The sequence below is a fragment of the Hylaeus volcanicus genome, chromosome 2 (genome assembly GCF_026283585.1).
Source record: "Hylaeus volcanicus isolate JK05 chromosome 2, UHH_iyHylVolc1.0_haploid, whole genome shotgun sequence".
NCBI classification, from domain to species: Eukaryota; Metazoa; Arthropoda; class Insecta; order Hymenoptera; family Colletidae; genus Hylaeus; species Hylaeus volcanicus.
Window position 1 is genome coordinate 3,643,204 of NC_071977.1, and position 12,734 is coordinate 3,655,937.

Here is a 12,734-nt window from a genome sequence, read left to right on the forward strand (position 1 = left end):
GAGGTGATTTGAAACAACTTTTTCCTTAGCGAAATTGTTGTCCGAGGCTTCGTTGAGGAGATATTAACGGAAAACCCCGACCAATCAGAGCGCGAGTATGCCGGTGGAGCGCTCGCGGTAGCCAATGAGCGCGGCCGCCTAGCGCGTAGCCTACGCTACCGCGGCCGCTCCAACGGTCTACGCGCGCTCTGATTGGTCGGGGTTTTCGCTTAATATCTCCTTAACGAAGCCCCATCCGACATTTTTGCAAAGGAAATTGTTGTTCAGAATCGTCTCAGCTACCCCCCATTTCCGGCTCCTCCCCGAGTTTTGGGACACCCTGTATATGAACCGATCTATTTATGGTTCTCTCGAGTCTGAGTATGAAATAATGCAAAATTAGCTAGGGAGGATGATCAAAAACTTAAATATTTAGACTTTCTCGTCTGCTCCGATCCACCATACGATAATAAACGTAGACTTTAGTTTCGCTTTTCGTTCCTGGTTTCCGCTACTTCTCAAACTCCCCATAAACAAATAATCGACGCCATTCATTTTCTTAAAGCCCTACTTTTAAAAGAAAAAAGAAAATTTCCAAGAAATGTTTCGAATCGAGGAAGTCGTGCTAAAAACAAATAGGGGACAAATTGCTTCAGCTTGTGCCCGCTACATCGATATCGTTTCGCTTCTAAGCACAGAGGTATAATAAAGATACGCTGGCCATTCGACGATTAAGCTACTTCGTGAGTCTGTGCAGTGCGTGGACGTTGCCCTTGTAGAGTATTATGTCGTTGGATAACGAAGTTGTAGCTGCTTCGTGAGACACTGTCGCGCGATGACACAACTACGATACCTCTATTACAAATTAATGCAATAGAACCGAGTCGCGACAGGTGAGGAGTTATGTCGCCATGAAAAACAAACATTCTAGTCAGGTATGCTGGCTTACCGAAGACCACGCTGTCAGGAATCTGAACACTGTCTGATGAGATTAAAATGTCGCGTCTGGAGATTCAAACGCGAGCAACAACCAATAACCATCGTCCAATTGGCAATCTCTATTATAGCAACAAATGACTCAGTTATTAATATCAAAATTTATCAACGCCAATTTCGTATCCATTACTTTTTTTAAGTTTCTACTGTTAGAAGCGCAATGAAAACATTGAAAAAATATTAAAACTCACTGACGGAATTTAACAGGATTCGATCATGATGATTTCTGACTCGTGAATGTTTCATACGAAGAAGATTTTTAAGTAAGCTTCCAAGTAAAAAACGTTTTGTCCTAAATTGCTGATGGTCCCATCCGTTACACCGATGTAGCAACCTAGCAAATTTCCTGCAAACGAAAAGTACCAGTGATGTTACTATCGAGTTCCTATGGTAGTCAACGTTTTCAGGATTTGAAAAGCAGCAAGACTCCAATTATTCTTCTGCAATCGCTAAACTACCATTTATGATATATTACTACGAAGTTCTTATAAAAGTCCACATTCTTAGGATTCGAAAAGTAACAAGAGACCAAGCTACTCGTAGATGTGCTCTGAATCAGACCCGAGGTTGGGTAGCACGAAGCGTACGAAGAAGAACGGCCAATCTCTTCCAATCTCTAGGATATCGGAAGGCAAGCTGCAGCGAATCGTCCTGTCAAACAGTAGTCAGAAGAACAGTTGGCTCGGTCGGCTGATCCTGATTCCGGTTCCGCGGCTTTCGTCGGGCCCGAATTAAAATATCCCGGTGAAGCGATTGGACGTTTCCCACGTAGCAGAGGCGGAGGTGTCCGTGGCAGGTACAGGTTTAACTGTTAAACTGCGGAGGTTCGTGTAACGCGCCGTAACGACGAGCAACCGTGAAGGTGCGATGATAAAGGAAAGGTACCTACGTGGGCGTTAACGGGTGGCGACCTCGGAGGCGTAACCAATGCTCCAGGCGACAACCTTATCGAATGGCAAGTATGCCTCTGCTCGTGCTGCCAACCTAACAAGCGGCCTGCTGGATTCCTCGCGGCCGTGGAAATACGACAATTTGGGTCAGAAACTTATTACGGCCGAAGAATGCTCGCAATTGACGCCTCGATGACGGGCCACTCAGAGGTTCTTTGCTAATTTAGACTGAGAATGGCGAGGGACGCGCCTAAACTTATGAAAGTTTTTGTAATGGCGACCTTCGCTGGTGTATTAGTAAATTTTGGGTCGTAAAAAGCTTGTGTATTTGTTAGGAATCGATAGAATCTAAGCTTGGGGGTTGAAATTTGTGACGGAGACCGTAGCTAGTGTATCGCTAGATTTTGGTTCGTAGATAGCTTGTGTATACGTCAGAAATCGGAAAAGAATTACGGTAATATTTGCAGGGCCAATCGTAAAATTCTCCTTCACACATTAATTGTTGCAGAAAATCATTCGACCTTAACTTCGTCCAATATTCGCGAGCTATTTTGTAGTTGCTTATCAAAAATGTGTCGCAGTGCCTCAATTTCCTGTCTCGAGTCGATTCCTTTGGATCTATTCCAGATAGGTCGAAGGAGGCTGCTCGAAGGCAACTGTGGAGATTTCGGCGCTGGAAGCACGGCTCACGGCTCACCTGACTCGCGACCGTTACGGGGGACTCCGCGTTCGGTGCCACTATTAATATTAATGCATTCCGTCGTTCTTGCGGCATTGTACTCGCGTTGACGGTTGCGGCCGCATCCAACGTCGGACGTCCAACAATATCCACGCGGCGACGTCCCAGGGCATCCGAGTCGGAGCTGTGGCGCGCTGTTTCAGTAAAGTGGCACTCTCCTGCCGCTGCGGACCGTCTACCTATGTCCCCTGATTGTCCCCGACGGTTTTGTCCCGCTGGCTGAATATTCAACCGGCCGATAAATAACGCTGAAAGGAAGAGAAACGAGCGAAACAATGACGAGGAGGATTTTTCCCCGGTTCGTCGAGGCCTCGGTGTCTGCCATCGGCTCTTCTCCGAGAGTCCTACCGGACTTTTCTTATGCCGGGACACCTCTTCTTCGTCCAACCCGTTCCGTCAAGCGGCCTCTCTATTGTCGCGCGATTTCCTCCCGTCTTATGAAACCACCACAATGCGAGTTTCTACGCTCTCGCCTACCGTAACCAATCCCGCGTTACGCTCCAGCCTGGTGATCTATACCGCGCATTCTTCTCTCTTAAGTACTGTAGCTCGTGTGCCCTCGCGGTCCGACTTCCTCGCCTCTTTCTTCTCTCTGGTTTCTTTCGCCGCTTTTTCTCCGCGAACTGCGGGATCTTTACGGACCCCGTGCTCCTCTATCGGTGATTAGTCGCATTAGTCCGAGACACGTGTCCGTGTTTCGATGCCTTGGATCGATTTATGGCCCCACTGTGGCGTGCTCGAGTCAGGCTTGGATGCTGGACGAATTGATGGCTGATTTTTGTCTTACTGGATGCTGCGTTCATTTAGATCAAACTTAAGATCGTTTTTAGAGATCTCTGCGGAGTCATTCCATGGAGCTGCTCTCAGATTTTGTGCAAGTTTGAATATGTGCAGCGATGTTTGAACGTACCTCGAAGGATTTTTCAAAATTTCGATATTCGATCGAAGTTTTCGCGGACCTGCTCCTTCGTGGGTAGTGGAGCCCACGTTGGGAAACACCGATTTGGATGCTTTCAATCTATAATATCGAAGTGGCCGATACGATCACTCGATGGGACATCTGCGAATTTCGAAGCTAGAAATAAAAATGCCTATGCTAGAAATGATTGTATGCCCGTTTCGATTAGCGAATGTGGACCAAAATGGCGGGGAGATTTAGAGGGCTAGCAAGCGAGCGATGCGCGTAGCCACGGGGTGCCGAAGCTTCTCCACAAATCTTTTTCCCTTGATCGACCAATATAAAGAAAGGATTATGCGAATATTCGGCTACGATATCTATCATCGTGAATTATCACGCCCGTACGTTAGGACACTCGCGGAGACTTATTATCTGACGTGATTTAAGAGCTAAAAAGTTGCTTCGGTGTTCGAGTGGAATACGCGTCTGCTCGCGGTCTCCGCATATTTTTGGGGTATTATGTATTGCCGCGAGAGTATCAATTAAATGATAATGTAGTGATTAATAGCAATGATGCGGGCTGCTGATCGTTCGCGGCAAAAACGTACCGCGTACCTCGAAAGTAACGTTGCGGGGGACGAGATGCCTTTCAAAGGAGAATTCGGGGATATCGACTGAATATATTTGTTTAGTGAAAATATATTTAACGAAAATTGCAGATATTTATCGAGTTATTCAGCTTAACGATCGCGTCGGAACTAAATCTCTCGCTGGGAGTTTCTTTCAAATCGTGAAACAATTTTAATTCGATAAATCGAAATGGGAAACTGGATAACGATTGTGCGGGACATTAAGTTATTAACAAGATTATGTGTAAAATACAGTAGGTCGATTAGTAGTAATTTTTATAACAATTTCTTGGCATTGTAATAGTGGTCGAATCGGCGATACAATGTTTATAAAAGACTGTGGTTTGTATTGGTGAAAATTCAGTACGAGATAAAATTATATAGAAAGAAGTAATTTGTTCAAGAATATTTTAGAAATTTTATGATTAACCAACATCAGATCATTTGCTATTGGCCGAATAAGGCGTAATTACACATATTTCATTCAAGTTCACTGGAAAAATTCAAGTTCACTGGAAAACAATTTTCTACTATTATCTCTTTAAAAGAATCTACCAATGTTGGTATCGTAGATTCTTGTATGATTTTTTGTCCATTTTCAGTAACATTACTGAAATAAATCTCTTTCCAGAAATAGCTTTATGATAATGTCGATAAATAAATGCACTACCAATAAATATATTTAGTTTAATCTACCAAAGAAGGGTAGAATTGATGAAAATTCCTATCTTTAATTTACCCGATAACGAACGTCTTCGAAACTCCACGAGACGAACCGCGTCATCTTTAAAGGACCCAGCATAATAAGAGCTATTGACCTCCAAAGAAGCACGTGTCCTGCGTATATTCTTCACGCCTGACAAAATTGCCCCTGAACGAATGCAACCGTCTCGACTCCAAGTGCAAGCTTCTCGCGCACGCACAGTACCGTGCCGTCCCCCGCTCGAGCCAACTTGAATTAACTAGCTTCATGATAATGTCAATAAATAAATGCACTACCAATAAATATATTTAGTTTAATCTACCAAAGAAGGGTAGAATTGATTAAAATTCCTATCTTTAATTTACCCGATAACGAACGTCTTCGAAACTCCACGAGACGAACCGCGTCATCTTTAAAGGACCCAGCATAATAAGAGCTATTGACCTCCAAAGAAGCACGTGTCCTGCGTATATTCTTCACGCCTAACAAAATTGCCCCCGAACGAATGCAACCGTCTCGACTCCAAGTGCAAGCTTCTCGCGCACGCACAGTACCGTGCCGTTCCCCGCTCGAGCCAACTTGAATTAACCTGATCGAGGGACTTTCCAGGGAATCAATGGACGCGCCCAGGGGTGAAGGGCCACGTTTTAAGCAGTCCAGCGACGTCTCGCAGATTATAAGAACGTGCGTCCGGCGAATGCACGTGGCGCAGCCGAATTTCTGCACGCGGGTCGAGCGGAATTCCTAATAAGTCAGTGACTAGACAGAAGTCTCGCGCTGGTATCGGCGTCGGGGCTTGCTCGCGGTGGAGATAGAGTGACGTCACGGATACGTGGGATTCCTCTCGAGCAGCTGGATCACGTGCTGCGGCCGAACGTGAGGCTAACTTAAATGCGGATCAGGGAGAAACCGTTCCAAAACCGATCTGAAATGAATGCACCGGTCGCGATTCGAATTGTTTTCACGTTCTTCCGACGCGGTATCGACCCTCGCCTTCAACCGACGCTCCTTTTGGAGGTCAATAGCTCTCGCGATGCTAGGTCCTTCGAGAATGACCATCCGCCTCGCTTCGTGGAGTCGCGTGAATGTTGGTTATTAGTTGAATTAATGCTAGGAGTTTTAATGAATTGCAACTTTCTTCTGGTCAAGGAATTGTTTTATTCATTGATTTATCGAATCGTTGGGTCAATAGCTCTCGCGACGTTAGATCCACCAAGATCTGATGTGACTCACTTCAAGGAATTTTGTGAATATCGGTTATGAGATGAATTAATGATATGAATTTTAATAGATTCTAACCTTTTTATTTTTCCTAACAACCTTACGTTTATGTACCAGTAAAGAACGTTACCAAATAGTTTATTATAGATTTCCTTACATCTATGATTTTTGCGTGATCCACGGGTAAGACTGCAGTATAATACACCGCATTGTTAACTATTGAATACAACAACTGGTAGCAAAAGAAATGTAGCAACTACGATTGCGCAACCCACTTTGTCTGTGATTGTAGCAAATAGTCATCTCGTCCTATTGTTCCCAACTTACCCAGCCAATTGAGTAAAATTGCGAGCATACAATACTACAGGAAACATTTTTCGGGGCAGAGATTCGCGATAACAATTAATTTTCAGTACTATGTCTTTCCATAGAGCTAATGTCTATCAAAAAACTCTTTCAAAATAAATTACAAGTTCCGATGAAACTTTGCAATCGAAGCTACCGAATCATTTGTTTCTTTCGCATCGTAAACATAAACCATTCGCATATATCTTAGAAGCGGTTTAGAATATTTTTCTCGTTTGCAAAGATATTTTCTACTCCCGGTGGATCCTCTTTCCGACGCGGAAAAAAGGAATAGCGTTCTCCGTTGGGAACGGCAAGAACCTCGACGCTCGCAGTCAATTGCCATTACGGGAAATTAAATCAGCCGTGCTGCTATTTACGCAGACCCTAATGCCGTGTAAATTGACCGACTATCGAGATAACGCCTGGCTCTTAGACGGCCAGGTCATTCCGTGAAACTTGCGCAAACGAATCACTCGAATGCCATATTAAAGTAATTAAATTAGTTACTGGTGAAAATTGTCATTCATTCATTCATTCATTTATTTCAAGTGTGTAACTTATTACTAGCTTATTTCCATTTTCTTATCATCGTCTTACACGACTCCTGCATTGTTTTAATATTGTTTGCAAATATGCTTGAAAATATTCCTAGACGAACCTACAGCGACCGAAACGTTCCCTGTTTTTACCTAAACCATAGAATCATAACTATTGGAAAAATATACCTTATGCAACAATCGGATAAACAAAGATTCCTCGGTTATCAGACGCGTATTCGTCCGCGTATGCAGCAGAAAATCACAGCCGTCGGACGTGCATCAATTTTTTTGCCGCCTCGATGGAGACGGCTCGAGCCGAAATAGGAAAAGTACACCGGGGGGTGGGGGGACAACGAAGGGTAAAACTCGCGGAAAGAAACGCAGTAATTACGTGTTCGGCCTAATACGTCCGGCAGTGAAATGCCGCGCGAGGCAGGGACACCGGCGGCCGCAAAATTTCTTGACGCAAAACCCACGGAGCAACAATGGGTATTTTCATTAGTCGACGATGGTCCAGCCTGAACGGTAGATATTTGATTCGGTTTTTATCGGATCGGTCGACATTCCGGTCCGCGGGGCCGCCTCGCTCGATGGGATCGGAAAAACGGCCGCAAAGCTGACTTCTCGATCGCGATATCAGAAGAAGTTCCATTTAGGAGAAAAATAGCATTGTAAATGCACCGTGTCGCGGTGCTTGTTTGTCGTGAAACTGGGTTTCGTTTCGGCAAAAAGTTGCTGCACGCCCGGACGGTACACTTGCTTTCGGCATCGATTACCACACAACGATCACGGATTTGTAGAATTTGCAAATTGATCGGCCGGGTTCGTTTTAAGGAGGCCTGGTCGCGGCGACGACTTCGAAATAGACGCATTTTTCGAACGTTATTTACGAGCAATGCGAGTCAATGTATCGTTAATCAATGTATCGCGATGTACCGCGAGTGTTTATACAAATTCATATTCTCGCAGAGGCAGAACAAAAATTGAAACTTAAATAAACGTATGACATATTTTAACCCTCTATGGGTCAGGGTAATATTAACGACGGTTGAGGGCACCTTCGACTTGAAATATTAAAATAAATGCCTCGCAAGTTGTTTTCAGAAAACAAAAATCATTGAAAGTGTTTATCGACACAACTTCAATCGAGACAATGATCTACAGCGAAATTCGTTACAACGAGACAACAAAGCCTCGCGCGAAAAATTTTTATTCTATATTTTCGACTTATTTTTTCATGTAGAATCAGCCTCGTTTTCGCTTGTACCACCAGTTACCGAACAATCTGTATAATACCTTTACCAAACTGTTGATAATTCTATCAAAAAATAAATTGAAATCGTCAATACCTAGCTCTTCGTACCATTTTAAATCAACATATACAACATAGTAAACGAACCCTAAACCTATTATAAAAATCTATACAAAATACCGAGTACACCATCGAATCATCGAGTGCTCCCATTTTCCCCATTACAGATTAAACAAACGTCGAGGACCTCTCCGAGCACCCCGATCAACTTGTTGATATCGAAATTAGATGCATTTAACTTAAATATACACCAAAGGAGGTTCTCGAACGACTGAAACGGATGCATACATTTCACGATTCACCTCTGGGGATCGATTAGCCAAGGATCCGACGAAGGTCCAAATATGGCTCGATAAAAATAAAACCCGCTGTCGTTGCAACGTACTAACGCGCACACATACGCATACCTCCGCAGGTCTCGAATTTGTCTACTTCGACAATGCCCTGTCGATCTAAGAGCCCCGCAAACTAAACGGGCCCGGGTCTTATCTAATCTCAATATAATTACGAGTGCACGTCATAAAATTGCTTATTATACTATGGAAAAGTTGATTCGGGGACCATAATACGGGGTTTGGAAATTAACCTTACCTGTCTGCCTACCTACGCTGGTGATGATTATGTCTACTTATAGGTATAACTACTTATGTGCACCAAACTACCCGTCTACCGGCTCAAATAATCTTCGCGGTTCTTTCCCCCCCTCGCTCCCCAAACCCTTCCACCTTTCGCCAAGCTGCCCACCTGAATCACCTTCCAGCTACCCTTCACTTTGTCCTCCACCCTCTGCGTTTCTTTCCTTCTTCCCTGGTCCTCGTGGCCCCGCCGTTTCCCTTCCTCGTACCGCCTTCATCACTGCCGTGTGCTCGTCGAAACTAGTTTATAAAACGAGTCGGGCACACTGGTTCTTTCTGATCCAATGACCCCTGTGCGCCGTGTACCGCCAGATAATGCCGTGTAGTGACGAAGACTTGTTTATGTGTTACAGATTCGACGAGAGACACTACGCTTACGAAAGGTAGGCTAGATTTTAGTCGGAATGCATGCCAGCTAGAGCGGTCCAGCCACTCAGGAGCCGAAAATATTTTTACCGATCCGATTCTTCTGCGTGGGCCTTTATTTCGTCGATGCGAATGTTTTTGCAAGGAGTTCCATTGTTCACGTATCTTTTACAGTCGTTGGTGGGGTAGGAAATCAGTCTTTTGTGGATATCTTGAATAATATTGCCTTTACCGCGAGAATTGTTGTTAAAGAAAGTAAAGATACGGAAAGTTTGTGTAAAAAGGTGTCATGTGCTTTGACGTGAATCTTTGAATACAGATCTATCTTGTGATACAGAAGGTATCGAGCTTGGTCTACCTCACTCGCAAGTTGCAGCCGGCTAATTCGGACCGAATAGCAACCTGCGGGGCATACTACATTATACATTGTACTGTATATTTGAACAGTTTATATTCTATAGAGATTTCTTCTAAATTTTGGAGAATTTTGTATATTATTTTCCATTACTATTTACTTGTATTACTATTTTAGCAATATACCCAACCACTTTTTAGATAGCCTACAAAACACTGATTTTCCACGGCAAACCGTGGAATTCTAAATACATCATTAACGGCTTAATAGAGGTGTACGTAAGAACGAGCTTGGTAATGATACTTTTTTATAACGTGTGTCTACTTTATCTAGAGTGACTGGACAAGGCTTCTTTCACTTTTTGGTTTCGATCCTTCCCCCGGTTCGGAGTCTCCTTTTGCTCATTTCTTTCATTCGTCGACATGTTCGCGTCGTTTTGGTTTTACCAGGAATTACAGGACACCATGTACGATACACATCAGTGATCGATCGGGTTGCTGTACGTCTGATCGATTTTTGCTTTTTCTATTTTCTAGCAAGAGTATTTTTAATTCCTCCGTAACGTGCATGCACGCTGTTGTCTATTCACGAATTATAAAAATCGTTTTACTTTATGCACTACATATTTACAACATTGATATTTCAAATATATTTTCTAATTTTTATCTTCGCCCTAAGGAAGGCGCATTCCTTCCGGTATATCTAAATTTTCCCTTTCTTTTTGCCAAAATAAATATGCAAGTATAATCCGAATATTATTATTTTATAATACGTTCTTACTTGGACAACAACGTAACTAAAGGCTTTTCCAAAAGAGGCATTAGAATTTTGTTTTAATTTTCGAAACTTTGTACAAGTATAAAACTCGGATGTATTCCGTACTACTCGTGTTTTGTTAAAAAACAAAATCCCAAGGCCTCTTTGGAAACTCCTTTACAATACACGCGCTACTTTACGATAAATTCCGAAAATTTAAATGCATCTCACCAACAACAACGAACTTGTAGCAATTCGAAATAAAATATCATTTCGTTTACAGTTCCTCGTTGAATAAACTTCTGAAGAATATTGCCCCCCTTAAGGCCGAGACATAAAAGGGAATTGTTCTCTTTTTCCTTGCGCCTGTAACGTCGACGTAACCGATACTTATAATATATAATATTTTAGTGCATTTAATTACGATACTTTTCTTGTTTCATTATATAACGGTTGATTGTTTTTTGGTTCGCGTTAAGATCACCGAGACCTGTTACGAGACGTTTAACGCGATGAAATTAAAGGGGGGGGGCTGGGGGTCTGGTTTAATAGCTTCGACGAAAATTTCAAGCGACGCAGCTGCGCGAATTCACGTGCTTTTTAAGCGTTCGCGGTGCACTCGGAATAGCTCGAAAATGAAGAGTAAACGATGGGAATTTTTTAAGGTGTCGATGGGATTTTTTACCTAAATGCAAATCGCCGCGAAGGCGCGCGTGTACGCGATGGCTCGATTGGACGATAAGTTTTGGCGACCATCACCTTTCCGCGGTGATAACACGTTTGGAAAGTGGAACGATCGACGCCGGGTAATTGGGTGTTACACGTTTATGTTATGTCCCCTTATAAGACGGGGATATAATATGTTGCAAAATTAGAATTCAATCGTGAAAGGTACTTCGCGTAAATGATCTTTCTTCGTTATTCCTGCGGTAATTAAACTCTTGCTTCGTTTGTTGCAACTTAGTTCGAAGATACAGTTATTCGTAGTTTTGATATAAACTGTTTTAATATCTACTTATTTGGTTAAACTAACGAAATTTTACACATGACGAGTATACTCGTCGAACACGACCGACTGGATAAATAATATATTCGAATAAGTTAGCAGTTCTTTCTACCTTTTGCTTATAACGTTCGTCCGTTAGTCTGGACCAGCTCCTCGTCGAGAAAAGATCGCAGCTTAGTCGTGACATTTAGAAATAAAGTTAAAACTTTTGATTAATAAAATTAGTATTCTATGTCAAGCATCGTAATCACAGTTTTCGTACACCCGAGTCTCAAAACACTCGCCCTCGTTCTCTCGGGTTTTGAACCCCCTAATATCTCGCTCAACCTTCCAAATTGTTCCCGAAAAAACGAAAGATGTATCTATCCACATTTTCCCTGCAAATTCCACCAATACTCGACTCCTGTCGTCCCGAAACCAGCCAGAGGATCGAGGGAACTCCCGTGGTCGGTGGATTCGCGTACGAAACCAGGGGAGCCCAAAAGTAATTATTGCGCTACTCGACAATTAACTTTTTTTAGAACGAGCCTCTCGCGCGCGCGCGCGCACACAAACACACGCGGGGTCCACTACTCTATGATTTCGCGCAGCCTGTATCAAAAAGATAATAACGTCCGAATATTCCCTGGCGGAATGGAGAACGACGGCGCGTTAACCAGCGCTCGAAGGAGGTGCTGGGCCATGGCGCATTTTTCCTCCTGGCTCGAAACACCGTCTTCAATTAGCCGGATATATCGCCACGATAACCTAATAATGATTCTATTAACAATGTAAATGGGACTAAACCGCGACGCGTCGCCGAATCGCCGCGGATAATAATCCCCATTACCGAAACTTCTCGCCTCGCGCTCTATCTGCGACCCGCGCGACGACTGCAACACGTAATTCCGTCTGCATCGGTCATAATACGACGCATACCTAATACTTCCTACGAATCTCCATAATGCCCGGTTCAAAGAAGAACTCGGGACGAACCGCGATCCTTTACGTGGGCTTGCGCGACCGACACCACGTCGCCGTCATCGGTGTGCGTTTTATGGTGGGCACCAAGGACCAGCCGAATAATTCGACGCATAGCTGGTCGATCGAGTGCAGAGAGGGAAGATGTTGGGTAGCATATATGCAACTACTATTTATAAAAATAAATACTAGAAGAATCGGCACCACGGTTTATACGAGCTAGAACAATTGATTACAGGTTTTATATGACGTTCTAAACATGGAGCTGTGTATTTTGTAATAAATAGAAACGTAGAATTATTGCAGAACCAAAATTTCAGTCAAAAAAGGAGCACTCTAAATCCCCAAAATAAAGTGATAAAAAATGTTGAACGATTGTTGATAAGTAATAAAATTCTATTT

General features: G+C 43.3%; 1 protein-coding gene across 1 annotated transcript in view; it reads left to right on the top strand.

Annotated features, from left to right (window-relative positions):
• The window catches only part of LOC128884810 (protein trachealess), a 172,374-nt gene that overhangs the window by 60,220 nt on the left and 99,420 nt on the right, over positions 1 to 12,734 (top strand). Inside the window, exon 4 of the mRNA XM_054138450.1 lies at positions 9,243 to 9,272. Within this exon, the coding sequence (XP_053994425.1) occupies positions 9,243 to 9,272 (30 nt within the window). The remainder of the gene's footprint in view (positions 1 to 9,242; positions 9,273 to 12,734) is intronic.